This window comes from Mastomys coucha, unplaced genomic scaffold (assembly GCF_008632895.1).
Source record: "Mastomys coucha isolate ucsf_1 unplaced genomic scaffold, UCSF_Mcou_1 pScaffold19, whole genome shotgun sequence".
NCBI classification, from domain to species: Eukaryota; Metazoa; Chordata; class Mammalia; order Rodentia; family Muridae; genus Mastomys; species Mastomys coucha.
Window position 1 is genome coordinate 11,016,881 of NW_022196901.1, and position 12,892 is coordinate 11,029,772.

General features: G+C 34.7%; 1 protein-coding gene across 6 annotated transcripts in view; it reads left to right on the plus strand.

Moving 5' to 3' along the window:
• The window catches only part of Cacna2d1 (calcium voltage-gated channel auxiliary subunit alpha2delta 1), a 451,116-nt gene that overhangs the window by 387,334 nt on the left and 50,890 nt on the right, over positions 1-12,892 (plus strand). For 2 of the 6 annotated variants that reach the window (XM_031380027.1, XM_031380028.1), the window contains exons 15-21: positions 44-133; positions 2,805-2,882; positions 4,347-4,421; positions 5,230-5,304; positions 6,939-6,995; positions 10,345-10,416; positions 12,092-12,163. In XM_031380027.1, coding sequence (XP_031235887.1) covers positions 44-133; positions 2,805-2,882; positions 4,347-4,421; positions 5,230-5,304; positions 6,939-6,995; positions 10,345-10,416; positions 12,092-12,163 — 519 coding nt within the window. The remainder of the gene's footprint in view (positions 1-43; positions 134-2,804; positions 2,883-4,346; positions 4,422-5,229; positions 5,305-6,938; positions 6,996-10,344; positions 10,417-12,091; positions 12,164-12,892) is intronic. The other 4 variants (XM_031380030.1, XM_031380032.1, XM_031380029.1 and 1 more) reach the window with 2 other exon arrangements.

Below are 12,892 nucleotides of genomic sequence, written 5' to 3' on the forward strand. Positions count from 1 at the left end.
TTTGTTTTGTTCATGTTTTACAACCTTTCTTTTGTATAAATAGGAATATCTAGATGTTCTAGGAAGACCAATGGTTTTAGCTGGTGACAAAGCAAAGCAAGTCCAATGGACGAATGTGTATTTGGATGCTCTGGTAAGAGAATGGGACTCTCAAAAAAAGCTGTTGTAACACGGGTACCTAGATGGCTTCGCTCTAGGTGCCATTTTCCATTTTCTTTTCGCTGAATCCTTCCTAAACTTTCTTCCTTTGAAAGCTTCTCTGCTCATTTTAGAAAGTGTTTAGAAAATCCTAGATTTGCATCAGTATAGAAGCATGCATGGAAAGTTATAGGTTGTTCTTGACCCACTAAAAATGCCCGTTTTCCAACCTAAAATGTTGAACGTATGGGAATTTCTGTAATGTTCTGATTTTTTTTTTAATGTAAAGATAATGCTGAACATCATCTGAGTCCATCAAAAACTCCATATTTTGGGCATTTCGAAAAATATATTTTTAGAGTGGATGTTTGTTCTTAACTACATGTACAATGTTACACGAACTCAAAGTGTATTTAGGTAGCTCCATAGAAGATTGACAACATATTAAAATCAGGATGGCCATAACCATATCTTAACGCAGAATCTCTGGCTCTGAGTTCAGATTCAGACATGTTTTGGACTAAGGTCACATGTTTAGACTAAGGTCACAAACCTACCATGAGATAACATATTCATTTTAGGGTGTCTATTACAAAATTACCATCTTACAACAGTATTCTATCATGGTTCAAGCAGTAATTTTCTACTGGGGGTTCTTTTTTCCTATCTACATCACTTGAACATATATAATGACATTTTTGTCAAGCACAAAGTGGTGCAGAGAGCTGCCACTGTTTTATAACTGATAGAACCCCATTTCCCACACAGCACAAAATTATCTAGCCTCAGTTGGCAGTATGAGAGAAGCTGGAAAATCCTATTCTAATTTATTTTTTCTTTATGACACTATTCATTAAAACTTGCAATACTTAAGATTGTTTCATATACCAAATCTGAATTTGAAGACTTTTTAGTCACTTATCAAAGTAACTATACTTGAGAGTCTAAATAAAAAGCTGAAGGTAAAAGCTGAATCAGCAGTGACCTTTTCCCTACTAAGAGTCCAATTCTATGCCCTTGCTACTTCTCTAAGTGCAGTGATGAACGCGAAGGACGAAGTACAACCCGTTAGAATGACTTATCACTTGGTACTTGCAAAATAAACACATACAGGAAGTTAGAGAGAAAATAGGGGCTATTAACAGCAGTCTGGCATGGTAGGAAAGATAAAGAGAAGCTTGCTTACCTCAAGACACAGAAAATGACTGTCCAGTGTTCCTTCTTGACATTACTTATTTACTTAAGGTCACATGGTCATCTCCAGCCATGACCAAGATGTTTCAGTTGTTCAAATCCATCACAGACTAAACATGATAGGAGGAGTCAATAGTTAGGCCCTGCTGAATTTCCTATGACCAGAAGTTCATCAACCAGAGTGCCTGCACTGCTGGCAGGCTTCTCACTGATAACACAAATAGCGTCTGGAGGAAATGCTGATTCTAAATGTTCCACTTTACAAGCTGAAACAAGATGTTAAAAAGGGGGCTAGGGGATGTGAGGGTTAGATAGTCAGAGAACATGGAGAGCATTGTTTATACTGTTTGAAAACTAAGTGACCCATCACTTAGAATTACTGCATGTCAGGGGTTCAAATACACTTCAGTCAAATCAGAAGTTTATTAGTAAGGGAACTTACAGTATTTAAAGAACAAATTTGATAACTACTGTGATGTGAAGAATTCAAAGATCTGTGGCACTTTAAAAAGGAAGTTGTATTTTGGAGTTAGAGCAGGGGGTGGTTGAAAAAGATACTTATCAGTTGAAGGTAGCACAAGTCATGTTCCTATAATGCAGAGGGAGGATGAAACCACATAAAACAGTATATTATCAAATTTAGGACCACTGGTGCACTGAAGAAATAATACCAGCACAGGGTAAGCATTACAGACCCAGGGTAATGGTGAGAAACAGAAGTAAGGCTGTGTTATGGTGAGATTACTTTATTGTAAAATGAAGTGAGACTCTTCACATATTAAGGGAGAAAGGAAGAGTTGGAATGTTGAAATGAGGAGGCAGGAACCCCGAACTTTTTTTCACTGTATTCTGTAGAAAGCACACACAGTGCTGGGAGCAAAGAAGATACTTTGGGGTCTCGCTGTTAAAATGGAAGTCATTTGAGGATTATTTAAAAGTATCAGTTAAACATCACAGTACTCACTTAGAATTATTTAGAAATGTATTACCCACTGTATATGTCTTCTACGCAGCAAAACATTCAGCTAGACGTTTGCGATACAACATGACACTTTTGACTTAGGACAATAAAAATTGTGAATGAAACTACAGAAAGCAGCATTCAGCAAACTAGCTTTCTATGCTAGTCTTATATGGAGGCACCTGTTATTAAGTAAACTATCATTGTGGAAGAAATGTAAATGCGACCATTATTACTACACTGTCACAGTTACGGTTGTCTAAGTTGTTTTTTCTCAATACTTATTAGTTGTTGCATAATTCAAAACTGTTTAATAGTATTTCTTTCTAAGAAAATTTCATTGATTCTTTAAAAAATTTCTTTCAAAGATATTTAAAAGTACTTTTAAGTTTTTTGGGGGACTCTTAATGAGATAATTGTAGAGTGAAGTTTCCACTTTCAAAGGCTAATGCCGTAGTAAAAAGTTCAAAATGTTGCTTTCATTGGCCTTTCTTTCTCTGTCTATTTTTAGGAGCTGGGACTTGTCATTACTGGAACTCTACCAGTCTTCAACGTCACTGGCCAATCTGAAAATAAGACAAACTTGAAGGTAAAAAGTTCATTGATAAAATTAATAATAATAAATGATAAACTATGACGTTGAAGCTCCTTGTGGATAAGATAATTCTATAAGGAGATACATACGATGTAATTGTCTTGTAAGGCAATGGTAACAGCTGTCTATGTGATAACCACCTGGGAAAAGGGAAGTGCAGGTCAAAGCCTGGTGGGCTCAGAGTCAGGGATCAGCTTCCGTTGGTCTAACTGTGACGTGATGGGAACAGAAAGTCAGACTGCAAGTAATGACATGATAGGTGGACCCTAGTATTTAAAAAGCCCACTTTTTAAAATAGGCTTGAGTTATTTATGGAGTTCAGGGGTAAAGATATAAAACCCCAAGACATGTTCTCTTTGAATCTGAGGCAGATAGATTACTGGATCCTTGTTTTTGAATTCTCAAGTAATAGCTTTTCTGTAATAACCTAAGGATCTAAGAGGTTCCTTCTTCTGTTATTTTTTACAGCTCAATAAAAAAATTAGTCAAAAGTACTCATTTTTTTATAGCTCTGGTAATATTATCAGTGCAACAGGAGCTATCCACTTGAAAGTGGTCACTAACCATTGAATGTGGTTCATACATGTAATGTCTAATATGTATTCAATACTTCTGATTTTAAAAAGTTACATAGTTAAAAATTAATGTATTAAAGAAGATATTTTTACTACTAACAGGATATATGTAATGCAGGTTATATTGGTGGATTAAAGAAATATGTAATTCTAGTTTGTGGTTCAGTGAAGTCTGTTGTACTAAAGCATTGTTTCTTTAGTTTTTAAAAAGATTTATCTATTTATTTTTTTAATGTATGTGAGTGCACTGTTGCTTTCCTCAGTCATACCAGAAGAGGGCATTGGATCCCATTACAATGGTTGTGAACCACCAAGTGTTACTGGGAATTTAACTTGTGACCTCTGGAATAGCAGTCAGTGCTCTTAACCATTGAACCATCTCTCCAGCCCTGTTTGTTTAGTTTTAATAAATTTCTGTTAACTGTTTCATTTTACTACTGAAGTTCTATAAAGCACTGATTCTCACGTTAGGGATCATTGACATCTTAAATATTGAAGAGGCCTAAATGCTGAAATTTATAATATTGTAATAATCTATGTCCTTCCTTATCATTTTATAAGGCTTCCTTATCATTTTATGTAGCTTGTCTGTGAGATTGTTTTTATTTATTGGTTTTATTCAGCCTAGGATTGGTTCATAGCAGCAGGCCATAGTTATTGACCCAACCCATTTCTTGAATAGGATTTTCATGTCTTTTGTTATTTAGCTTTAATCATTCATGTTTTATATGTTAGTAATTAGGATGATGAAGTTGTGAAAGTGTGTGTGTGTGTGTGTGTGTGTGTGTGTGTGTGTGTGTGTGTGTAAGATTGAGGACTGAATATATATTTCTGTAGAATACATTCTGGTGTAAAATACATTAACTTTGCCATCTTCTTTTAGAATCAGTTGATTCTTGGTGTGATGGGCGTTGATGTATCTCTGGAAGATATTAAGAGATTGACACCACGTTTTACAGTAAGTTACAAATTATTCTTTGACTAATGCTTCCTATTTCAAAAGTATGTGCCAATAGAGTTTAGCCACAAACCACTTTAGTACAAATATACATAGCACTACCCACCCAATTAATTACTCAAAATTATCCTGGTGGCTGCACGTTTCTCAATACCACCCCAATGTTCTGGCTTTTGAATGAAAGACACAAACACACAGCCTTTATATTTTTATATTCCTTAAACAGCTCAACAACTGTGCCACTACTAATTCCCTCTGATGTTCCCAAGTCATTACTTACTAAATCTTATATTCTATCTTTGCTGCCCTAGACCAGTTGGGTAGCCCTCTTGTGGTGGTTCTTCTCTGCCTCCTACACAGCAGCTATGCTCTCTGCCCCGCACCTTCTCAGGCACAGCATCATTCCTCTCCTTTTCCTGGCATGGCAGATCTTCTTCCTTCTCCTTTGATTCCCTGCCCTGGGAATCCTAAAAGTCTCACCTCTGTCTGCCCTGCCTAGCCATTGACTTCTGGCAACATTATTTACCAATCAGAACCAACTGGGTGTAGAGTCCTTTGGTGTCTTACCACTGGACATGCAGATTCTTTTACAAACAATTTTGGGGACAAAAAATTAACATAATACAAGGAGCCACAATTGCATGTGTCTAATCTCACAAAAGTTCAAGAACATTTTTAAAAATATGAAAAGCCCATGTTTTGTTTCTTCAGTGTGCTGCAGAACTTGTACTGAATATCTACTAAAACATTTAATATGAATTTCTAATTGTGACCTAAGAATTTCTAAGCATTTTTATTGTTTTTTCAGCTGTGCCCCAATGGCTACTATTTTGCAATTGATCCTAATGGTTATGTCTTATTGCATCCAAATCTTCAGCCAAAGGTATGTATATAATTTGTTCCTATTTAATAATGGTAGATATAATTGCTAACATTAATGGAATTGTAACTTGAAAATTCTATTTGTAACATTAAAGACAAAAGAGCAATAAAAGGTTACAAGGTTACTGATAACAACATATGAAAATCTGAAAGCATTCTTCATTTTCTCTTACCAAGTTATCTTGTCTACTTCTCTCAGGACATCCATCATCATGTTTGAATGTCATTTCCATGCATCTCACTTGTTACTTTAAGGCTCTAAGAGGCTATTGCTCCAGAGAGCATCAGACACATGGGAAGGACCAGAATAGTAATAGATTGTCAAAGTTACCTTAATTCTTTCACTAGAAATCCATCAATATATTTGAAAGAAAGAAAGTTTTTTTCTCTAGTACCCATAATTATTTAATAAAGTGAAATAGTAACACATTCGGCTGTTACAAAGTCAATATTATGATTTGTTCCTGTTACTATATTATTACAAAATATCTCAGTATAGTTTTGTACTTTATAGTTAGCTCCACAGGTTTGCTTCAGAATATCAGTAAATAAATGAGTCACAAATATTTTGTGTATTTTTTCTATGGAATTGTCATTTAAAAAAAATCACTCCATGACCACATTTTAACAAATAGTGAACTATCTATTCTGATTTTTCTACCATAGGTTTTTATTTCTCATTAAAATAAACAGATTAGTTTTTTAGATATGATACCTGATAAATAAATAATTGTATAGAAAATCATATATAATTGATGTCTAAGAAATCAATAATCAAAATAAATCTAGCACTATGGTAAAATTCTTCTTTAGTATAATATCAGTTACTTCATTCTTTCAGATAACAAATGGTTAAAATTCAAATGTGCAAGACTTTTGTAGTATCCTGATTGTTTGGTATAGTCCATCCAGACTGCTATGGCAGTTTTTTAAAAAAAGTATATACTGGTAGCTTCTAAACAATGAAACTTATTTTATACCTCTTAGGGGGTGGGGATTGAGAAGTGTAGGACTAAGGCATAGGTGGGTTCAGTGTTTGTCCCTCTTCAGCAGACAATTTTTTCCTCTGGTAGGAGGAACCCAGGGGACTCTCAAGCTTCCTTTATATAAGCACTAATCCCATTGTAAGCTGTTGCCCCAAAGAGGCCCAAGGAGGCCCAACATTCTTTTACAATCCATCACCAAGGCAGGTTTGCTACAAAAGAAACCAAAAACAACAACAACATCAACAACAATAGTTTTGCAGGGGCTCTTCCAATTTTATATCTTATTTATTTGTGTAGTGCACATTTCAACAATATTTATTTTGTAATTTTTTTTGTTTCAGCCAATAAAATTTATCTAGGACAAACTATCTCTTCCACTCTCCAATTTTTAGATTCTAAAGGAAAATCCAGGAAAAAAAAATAAACATGTTCTTTAAAAAATTATTTTTTAACTATCATTAATAATTTTGGTTTTGTTAAGGTCTTGTTTTGCTTTGTTGTCATGGACTCTATAGTACAAATATTTTGAGTTGTGAATACATCATTTGTTCTGTTTCTTGTCAAGGAAATAGCTGACTAGAGTTGACTGGAGGATAGAGTTCTTATGTTAATATGTAGGATAATGAACTACATTTTTCTGTTGCTTCAGCCTATTGGTGTAGGTATACCGACAATTAATTTAAGAAAAAGGAGACCCAACGTTCAGGTAACTGTGAATGAAGGTAGATAGCAGTGCTTTCAAATTTGCTAAATCAGAGTTCGTATCAAGCTTCTGTTCTCAAAGCTTACAAATCAAGGTGCCTTTCCTGACCCCAAGCTTCTAGAGCATGAGGAAGCCATGAGCTTCCCTTCTAAGGGAGCTGGAGCAGAGCGTGTTAATGACTGGAAAGGGTTGCACTGGCTGAGAGATGCCTAAGGAAGTTTATCTAATAATAACATTAATCAAAGTAATCAGAATGAAATGGCTCCTGAGCAAATTTGTTATTAGATTTGGTGAAATTAATATCATATTCATATTTTCCTAACAGTTTGCTTGTGAAATTGATTTCTAAGTGCAAATGAAGTCGTGATTCTTGTGGTGTGATTCCCATGAATGAGAATTTTTAGCAAAATTGTCTTTGTTTTGCTTTTAATTTCTAAAAGTTGAGTTTTGGGTGCTGGAGAGATATCACAAAGGGTGAATACTAGCTGCTTTTCCTAGGGACTTGAGTGTGGTTCCCAGTACCCACATGGTGGCTCACCGGCATCAGTAATTCCTATTCCAGTGAATCCAACACCCCCTTTTTGTTTCTTTGGGCAATGCACACACACAGTGCTCAGAAACATGCAGATAAAGCACATACACAGATAAAATAAAATTAAGTATATCCTGTAATAATAATAGTAGTAGTCGTAGTAGTAGTAGTAATAATGTTTTGTTCGGTATTAAAAGTTCGAGAATAATTTCCTCACGTAATAGAAAATGTTCAAATTTGGGAATCTAAAGTGTTAATTTTTGTTTGTTTGTTTTTTTAAATATTCTAAGACCCCTCTTCTATGTTGGTTACTTATATATGTTTGTACAAGATATTCAGCACAGGAGGATATTTCTATAACTTATTAATAGAGATATAAAATGTTAGAGAAAATGTAACATCTTTGAAGGTCTTGATTGAGTAAGCCTTTCACTTCCTTTAAACATGTGGTAGAAGTCTACTGAAGAGGCAGCATTGCATTAAGTGACCTTTAAGTATGGATTGGTGAGACTGAGTTATAATCTGGTTCTATTGGTTAGCAATCCTTTCTCTTTGAACAGTATCTTTAATACCTGGCTGGACACCAGTGTTTTCATCTGAAAATCAGGGAGGTGAACCGACTCTCATTCTGCACTCCACCTGGAAAATTAAATATACACACAGATGCTATGCCCCATCTCTGAAAGTTCTCATTGAAAATAGGCTTCAGCGAGTTTGCAAGCTTCCTATCTGTCAGAAGTATAACAGTGCGGGCTGGTGGAAGCTTTAGTTCTCTCACACAGCTAGAATCCCATGGTACTCTGAGTCCTGTGCTGCAGCATATGACTCCTGAAGCGGTTGCCATGATGTACATGCCTTTCTCACCTAGGAAACAATTTTGTTCCTATGCTTGCATGTTACTTTTGAGTATCTTCTAGTTTTTGTTGTTATGTGGGTTTCGGTGAATTTTGTTTTTACCACAACTATAAATAATGCATGTAAATATTATTAAATATTTAAAATAACCAACTTAAATAATGATTTCCTTATTATTTTAAGCAAATTTTAAATGGCAAACTAGCAACCACATGAGACTTCTTAATTGTGGAAATATTTTTGAACTCTTAGGCAATATATCAATACTGACTCATAACTGTTACAAATTTAAAATTTGTTAACATCAATACTGCCCTTGGTAATTATGTCAGTTGAAACTCATGCTGAAGAGAAGTATTAGATATTTAATCTTTTTATGAAGGTCTTTCAGAGACCATCATATTATATTAATTTCTTCAGGCACTTGTTGGTGTTTTCTTATGAGAAAACTGTGTTTTTTAATTTCCTGTTCGTATAATTTTAATGGGTATTTCTAAAACAATGCTCTGCCAGGTTGCCATTTACAAATACAAGCGATGCATTGACAATTTTCTTTTATGATTTCCTTTTCTTCTCTGTCTTTATATGTTGGATTGGGACATGATCTGCATATTGTCAATTCCTCCTGATAATGGCTCCTCCCTGCATGCTGTTTGGGGCTGGTCATTCTATGCATTACCCATTGCATGTAAGAAATATTCCTATTTCTGTTTTTATTTATCATTTGATTGCCTTGACTTTGTTTTGCATTGTTTTCATCTTAATTTTAATATTTGCATAATAGTGTTTGGGGACCATTTGTTGTGTCATTTTATTAGGGAACGTGCAAGTTTCATGGGCTTAGCACAATATTGACTTCTATTTCCATCTTGCATTACATTTCAGATAAATATTTTCTTCTAGAGTGAAATCTGTCCATCCAAACAATGGTGTATTGTGCTGAAAAACCATTACTTTCTTTCAATATTATAGAAACTGAGTATATAGGTTCCTAAGCAGTGAATATTTCAAACATTTGTCAGGTCCAGGGTCTATGGAGTAGAGTGCTTGCCAAGCTAGCATGGGGTCCTGGACTCAATCCCCAGCTCCATCACAAAAGACACAGGGAGAATATTTTTGTAAATGTTATTTGAAGAATCCTTATTCATCAAATGCCATGAAGATTTTTAAATTCTGACTTTTAAAAATAGGAATATTCCCTGAAATAAGTCATTTGCATGATGACAAAATATATCTGTCTCATGTGTACTATACAGTACATTCTTCATTTAAGTGAGATATGCAAATTGGACAGATTTTTGTCTGCTACTATTATGTTAGGAGGTATGTCACTTTAACATGGTGTTTAAAACAATGCCAATCTAGATGTCTTTTGCAAGTTCATGGTAAAATTTCTGTCACTCTTGCAAGTAAGCAAACATAGATTGCATTGATTACTAGTGTCTAATTATGGCCAGATTTGGATGATACATTTTTAATAAATATTTTAATTTCTCCCTTTTAAAGTTTTCAATTATTTTGAAATCTTTTATTTAAGTAGAATCTTTTATTCTACTAAATGTTGGATCTCTAATATGACATGCTATATGATGTAGCAACATATTTAAGGAAATTAGTACATTTTGCCTATCCAATAATGTAATGGCCTCCTTTAATGTTTGAGAAATTAAAATCACATTGTATGAGGTAAATTTAGCAGGCAAACAGTATCCCCTGAGATATAAATAAGGCAGGAGACGTAGAAGTGAGCAGTGGGATTATGTGAACCCATAGGGGCCATTTCTAATCACTTACTGCCTTCAGTTGATAATTGATTGACAGCTGTCCATTGCACTTAAAGCTCAATGCCTAGCTCCCAAGGAAGGTAAGTAATTTTTATAGAACTGTTTCATGCTGAATGTGCCTCACAAGCTACTCTGTACACAGCATTGTTTTCTAATTCCTTAACTGTTGTGTTCTGTGTAGAACCCCAAATCTCAGGAGCCAGTCACACTGGATTTTCTTGATGCTGAGTTAGAAAATGAAATTAAAGTGGAGGTGAGTGTGTGCAGTAGGTCTAAGCCAGAGAGATGCATGACCTGAGCTTGCATTCCCAAGCCCCCAATCATTTTTGAGCAATGAATTACATCAACCTATCTTTCCTCACTCACACTGGTATGTTATTTGTCATTAAAATTGTGTGTGCCCTGGATTGTCATCTTCCAATAGGTTCTATTGACAAAGACTACATAGTTCAGGTTAGTTGGGGCTTTAGTTGTTTTTCATTGTTTTGTTCATTCCAAAGGAGAGTTATTTTAAGTGTTCAAAACAGTGATGATGTTAATAAAATTCATAGAGACCAACATGCTATGCTGTTGAAAGAGAAGTTGGAAGGGTTCCAACCACCCAACTACATAAAGGGCCATGGAAGGAAAGCAGCCGCAGTGTTTGTCTGAAGGCACTGAGCATGTTTCTGTTGTATTTGACAGTCACATGTCACTTCCTATACCAGGGTTTTTGATAGTAGTAAAGACAGTTATAAAGTAGAAAACTAGAAATTATTAAATTCATAGTTACTCTGGAGTGGGCACAGGGCATGCAGACATGTCTCAGAGGCTTCTTTAAAATGAATGTAATGAGGATGAGATTGAGGTCTGGAGTTGCAGTCCCGCTAGGTCACCATAATGACCACATTCAATCTCTCAGAGTCTGCTTCCCCGCATCACAGTGACAGAGAGAAGTGACACATGAAGAGCCTAGGGAAGGAACATGTGCATAGTAAAGTTTGATATTTTTAAAGTCAACCTCTGAATTTTCACCTTAAAACTGAAAATATTTTAAGCAAATTAGATCCATCCTACATTTTGCAGATTTGTTTTGTCATGCCAAGTTTCCCAGTCACTAGTGCTTATTAAAGCCCAAATGTAATGTCCTAGAAATATTTAAAATAAAAAACAAAGGAAATTCTTAGTTTCTGGAATGATTTCCTATGAATCTGATCTGGATTCCCATGAATCTGACCTTTTAGGGCGTTGGAAAGTTGTAGGGAGAGGACACAATGTGATATGAAATCCTACTAGATCTTTATGACTATCTATTATTAAATAATTCTTCAGAACTGTTACTGATGACATATAAACAGTAAATTATAAGGGGCAGGGCAAATGTACGGATCCTGTAACTCCAGCACTTTGAACACAGAGCCATAAGGACCCTGCAAGGGTGAAATCAGCCTGGGCTTTGAGGTGAGCCCCAGGGCTGCAAGTACAACCTGTGTGTAGAACTAAGAAACAACAATGCTGACATAGAAAGGATAGTTCTGAATCTTTTGTCACCAAGAATTGGATATTTAGGTGAGGAAGAATTTGAAGTATTTCACATTACATGTTAATTCTGTGAATAGCTATGGATTTGATTTCTCAGGATCTCTGCCCCACTGACATCTCCTATGCTTACAAGGCAGTTATGACTTCTTTACTCTTATGGTTTAAAACTTGCAGGATAAGGAATAAAAAATCCACTAAGTATATTTTTCTTATTGCACAACAATATAAAATGGTTACAGTGTGACACCTTGAAAAATACCAAATAATTTCATCTAGTAGTGTAACTTCTGTGCCATTTTTATTAAATTTCACTGAAATAAGGAAAAATCTTGATAATGATTAGTTTTATAATACTCAGTAGGTCGGTTTGTTTCCTGGAATAAAGTAATTGATCCATTTTCTCTTAGATTCGAAATAAAATGATAGATGGAGAAAGTGGAGAAAAAACATTCAGAACTCTGGTCAAGTCTCAAGATGAGGTAAGAATTCGTTAAGGCTTGCTCTTTAATGGAAGTATCCATTAAGAATACTGATATTGGTAATTTGACATTCCCCTCAGAAATTATTTTTAAAACAAGGATTTCTCAAGTGAACAGATTTTTTGCCTATGTTAAAAACTATATTCATAAAAAACCTATATTAGTACATTGGAGAGAAGAACACATTTAAGAACACATGTTGCTCAATTGTGAGATCTGGCACATAAACGCTCACACAGAGACATGTGCACACATAGACACACATTCATACCCATACTCACATAGAGACACATGCATTTTCACATACACACACATATATAAATAATGTAAAATAAAAAACTTTAAGCACTATATTCTTAAAACTATGCTTAGTGTAAATATGCTTTATTGTTATAAGAAATATATCTCTTTATGCCAAGGTTGTGGTAATATTTAATGTAAGTAACATTACATGATACATTGTATTATTTGTGTACACAGACATTCTAGAGATTGGTATTATGTGTGCTTATCTTGTTTTACTATTTATACCATCTCTAAACTTTATAATCTTTCTACACGTAAGTCTGAAATTATCATATGATAACATAGCTACTCTCATTCACTAGTATATATAATAAATTGATATTGGTTCATGTCTGAGTATAAGAGATTTTTTTTCTTAGATATTTTCTTTATTTACATGTAAATTTCTCCTTTCCCAGTTTCCCCTCCAAAACACAAACAAAC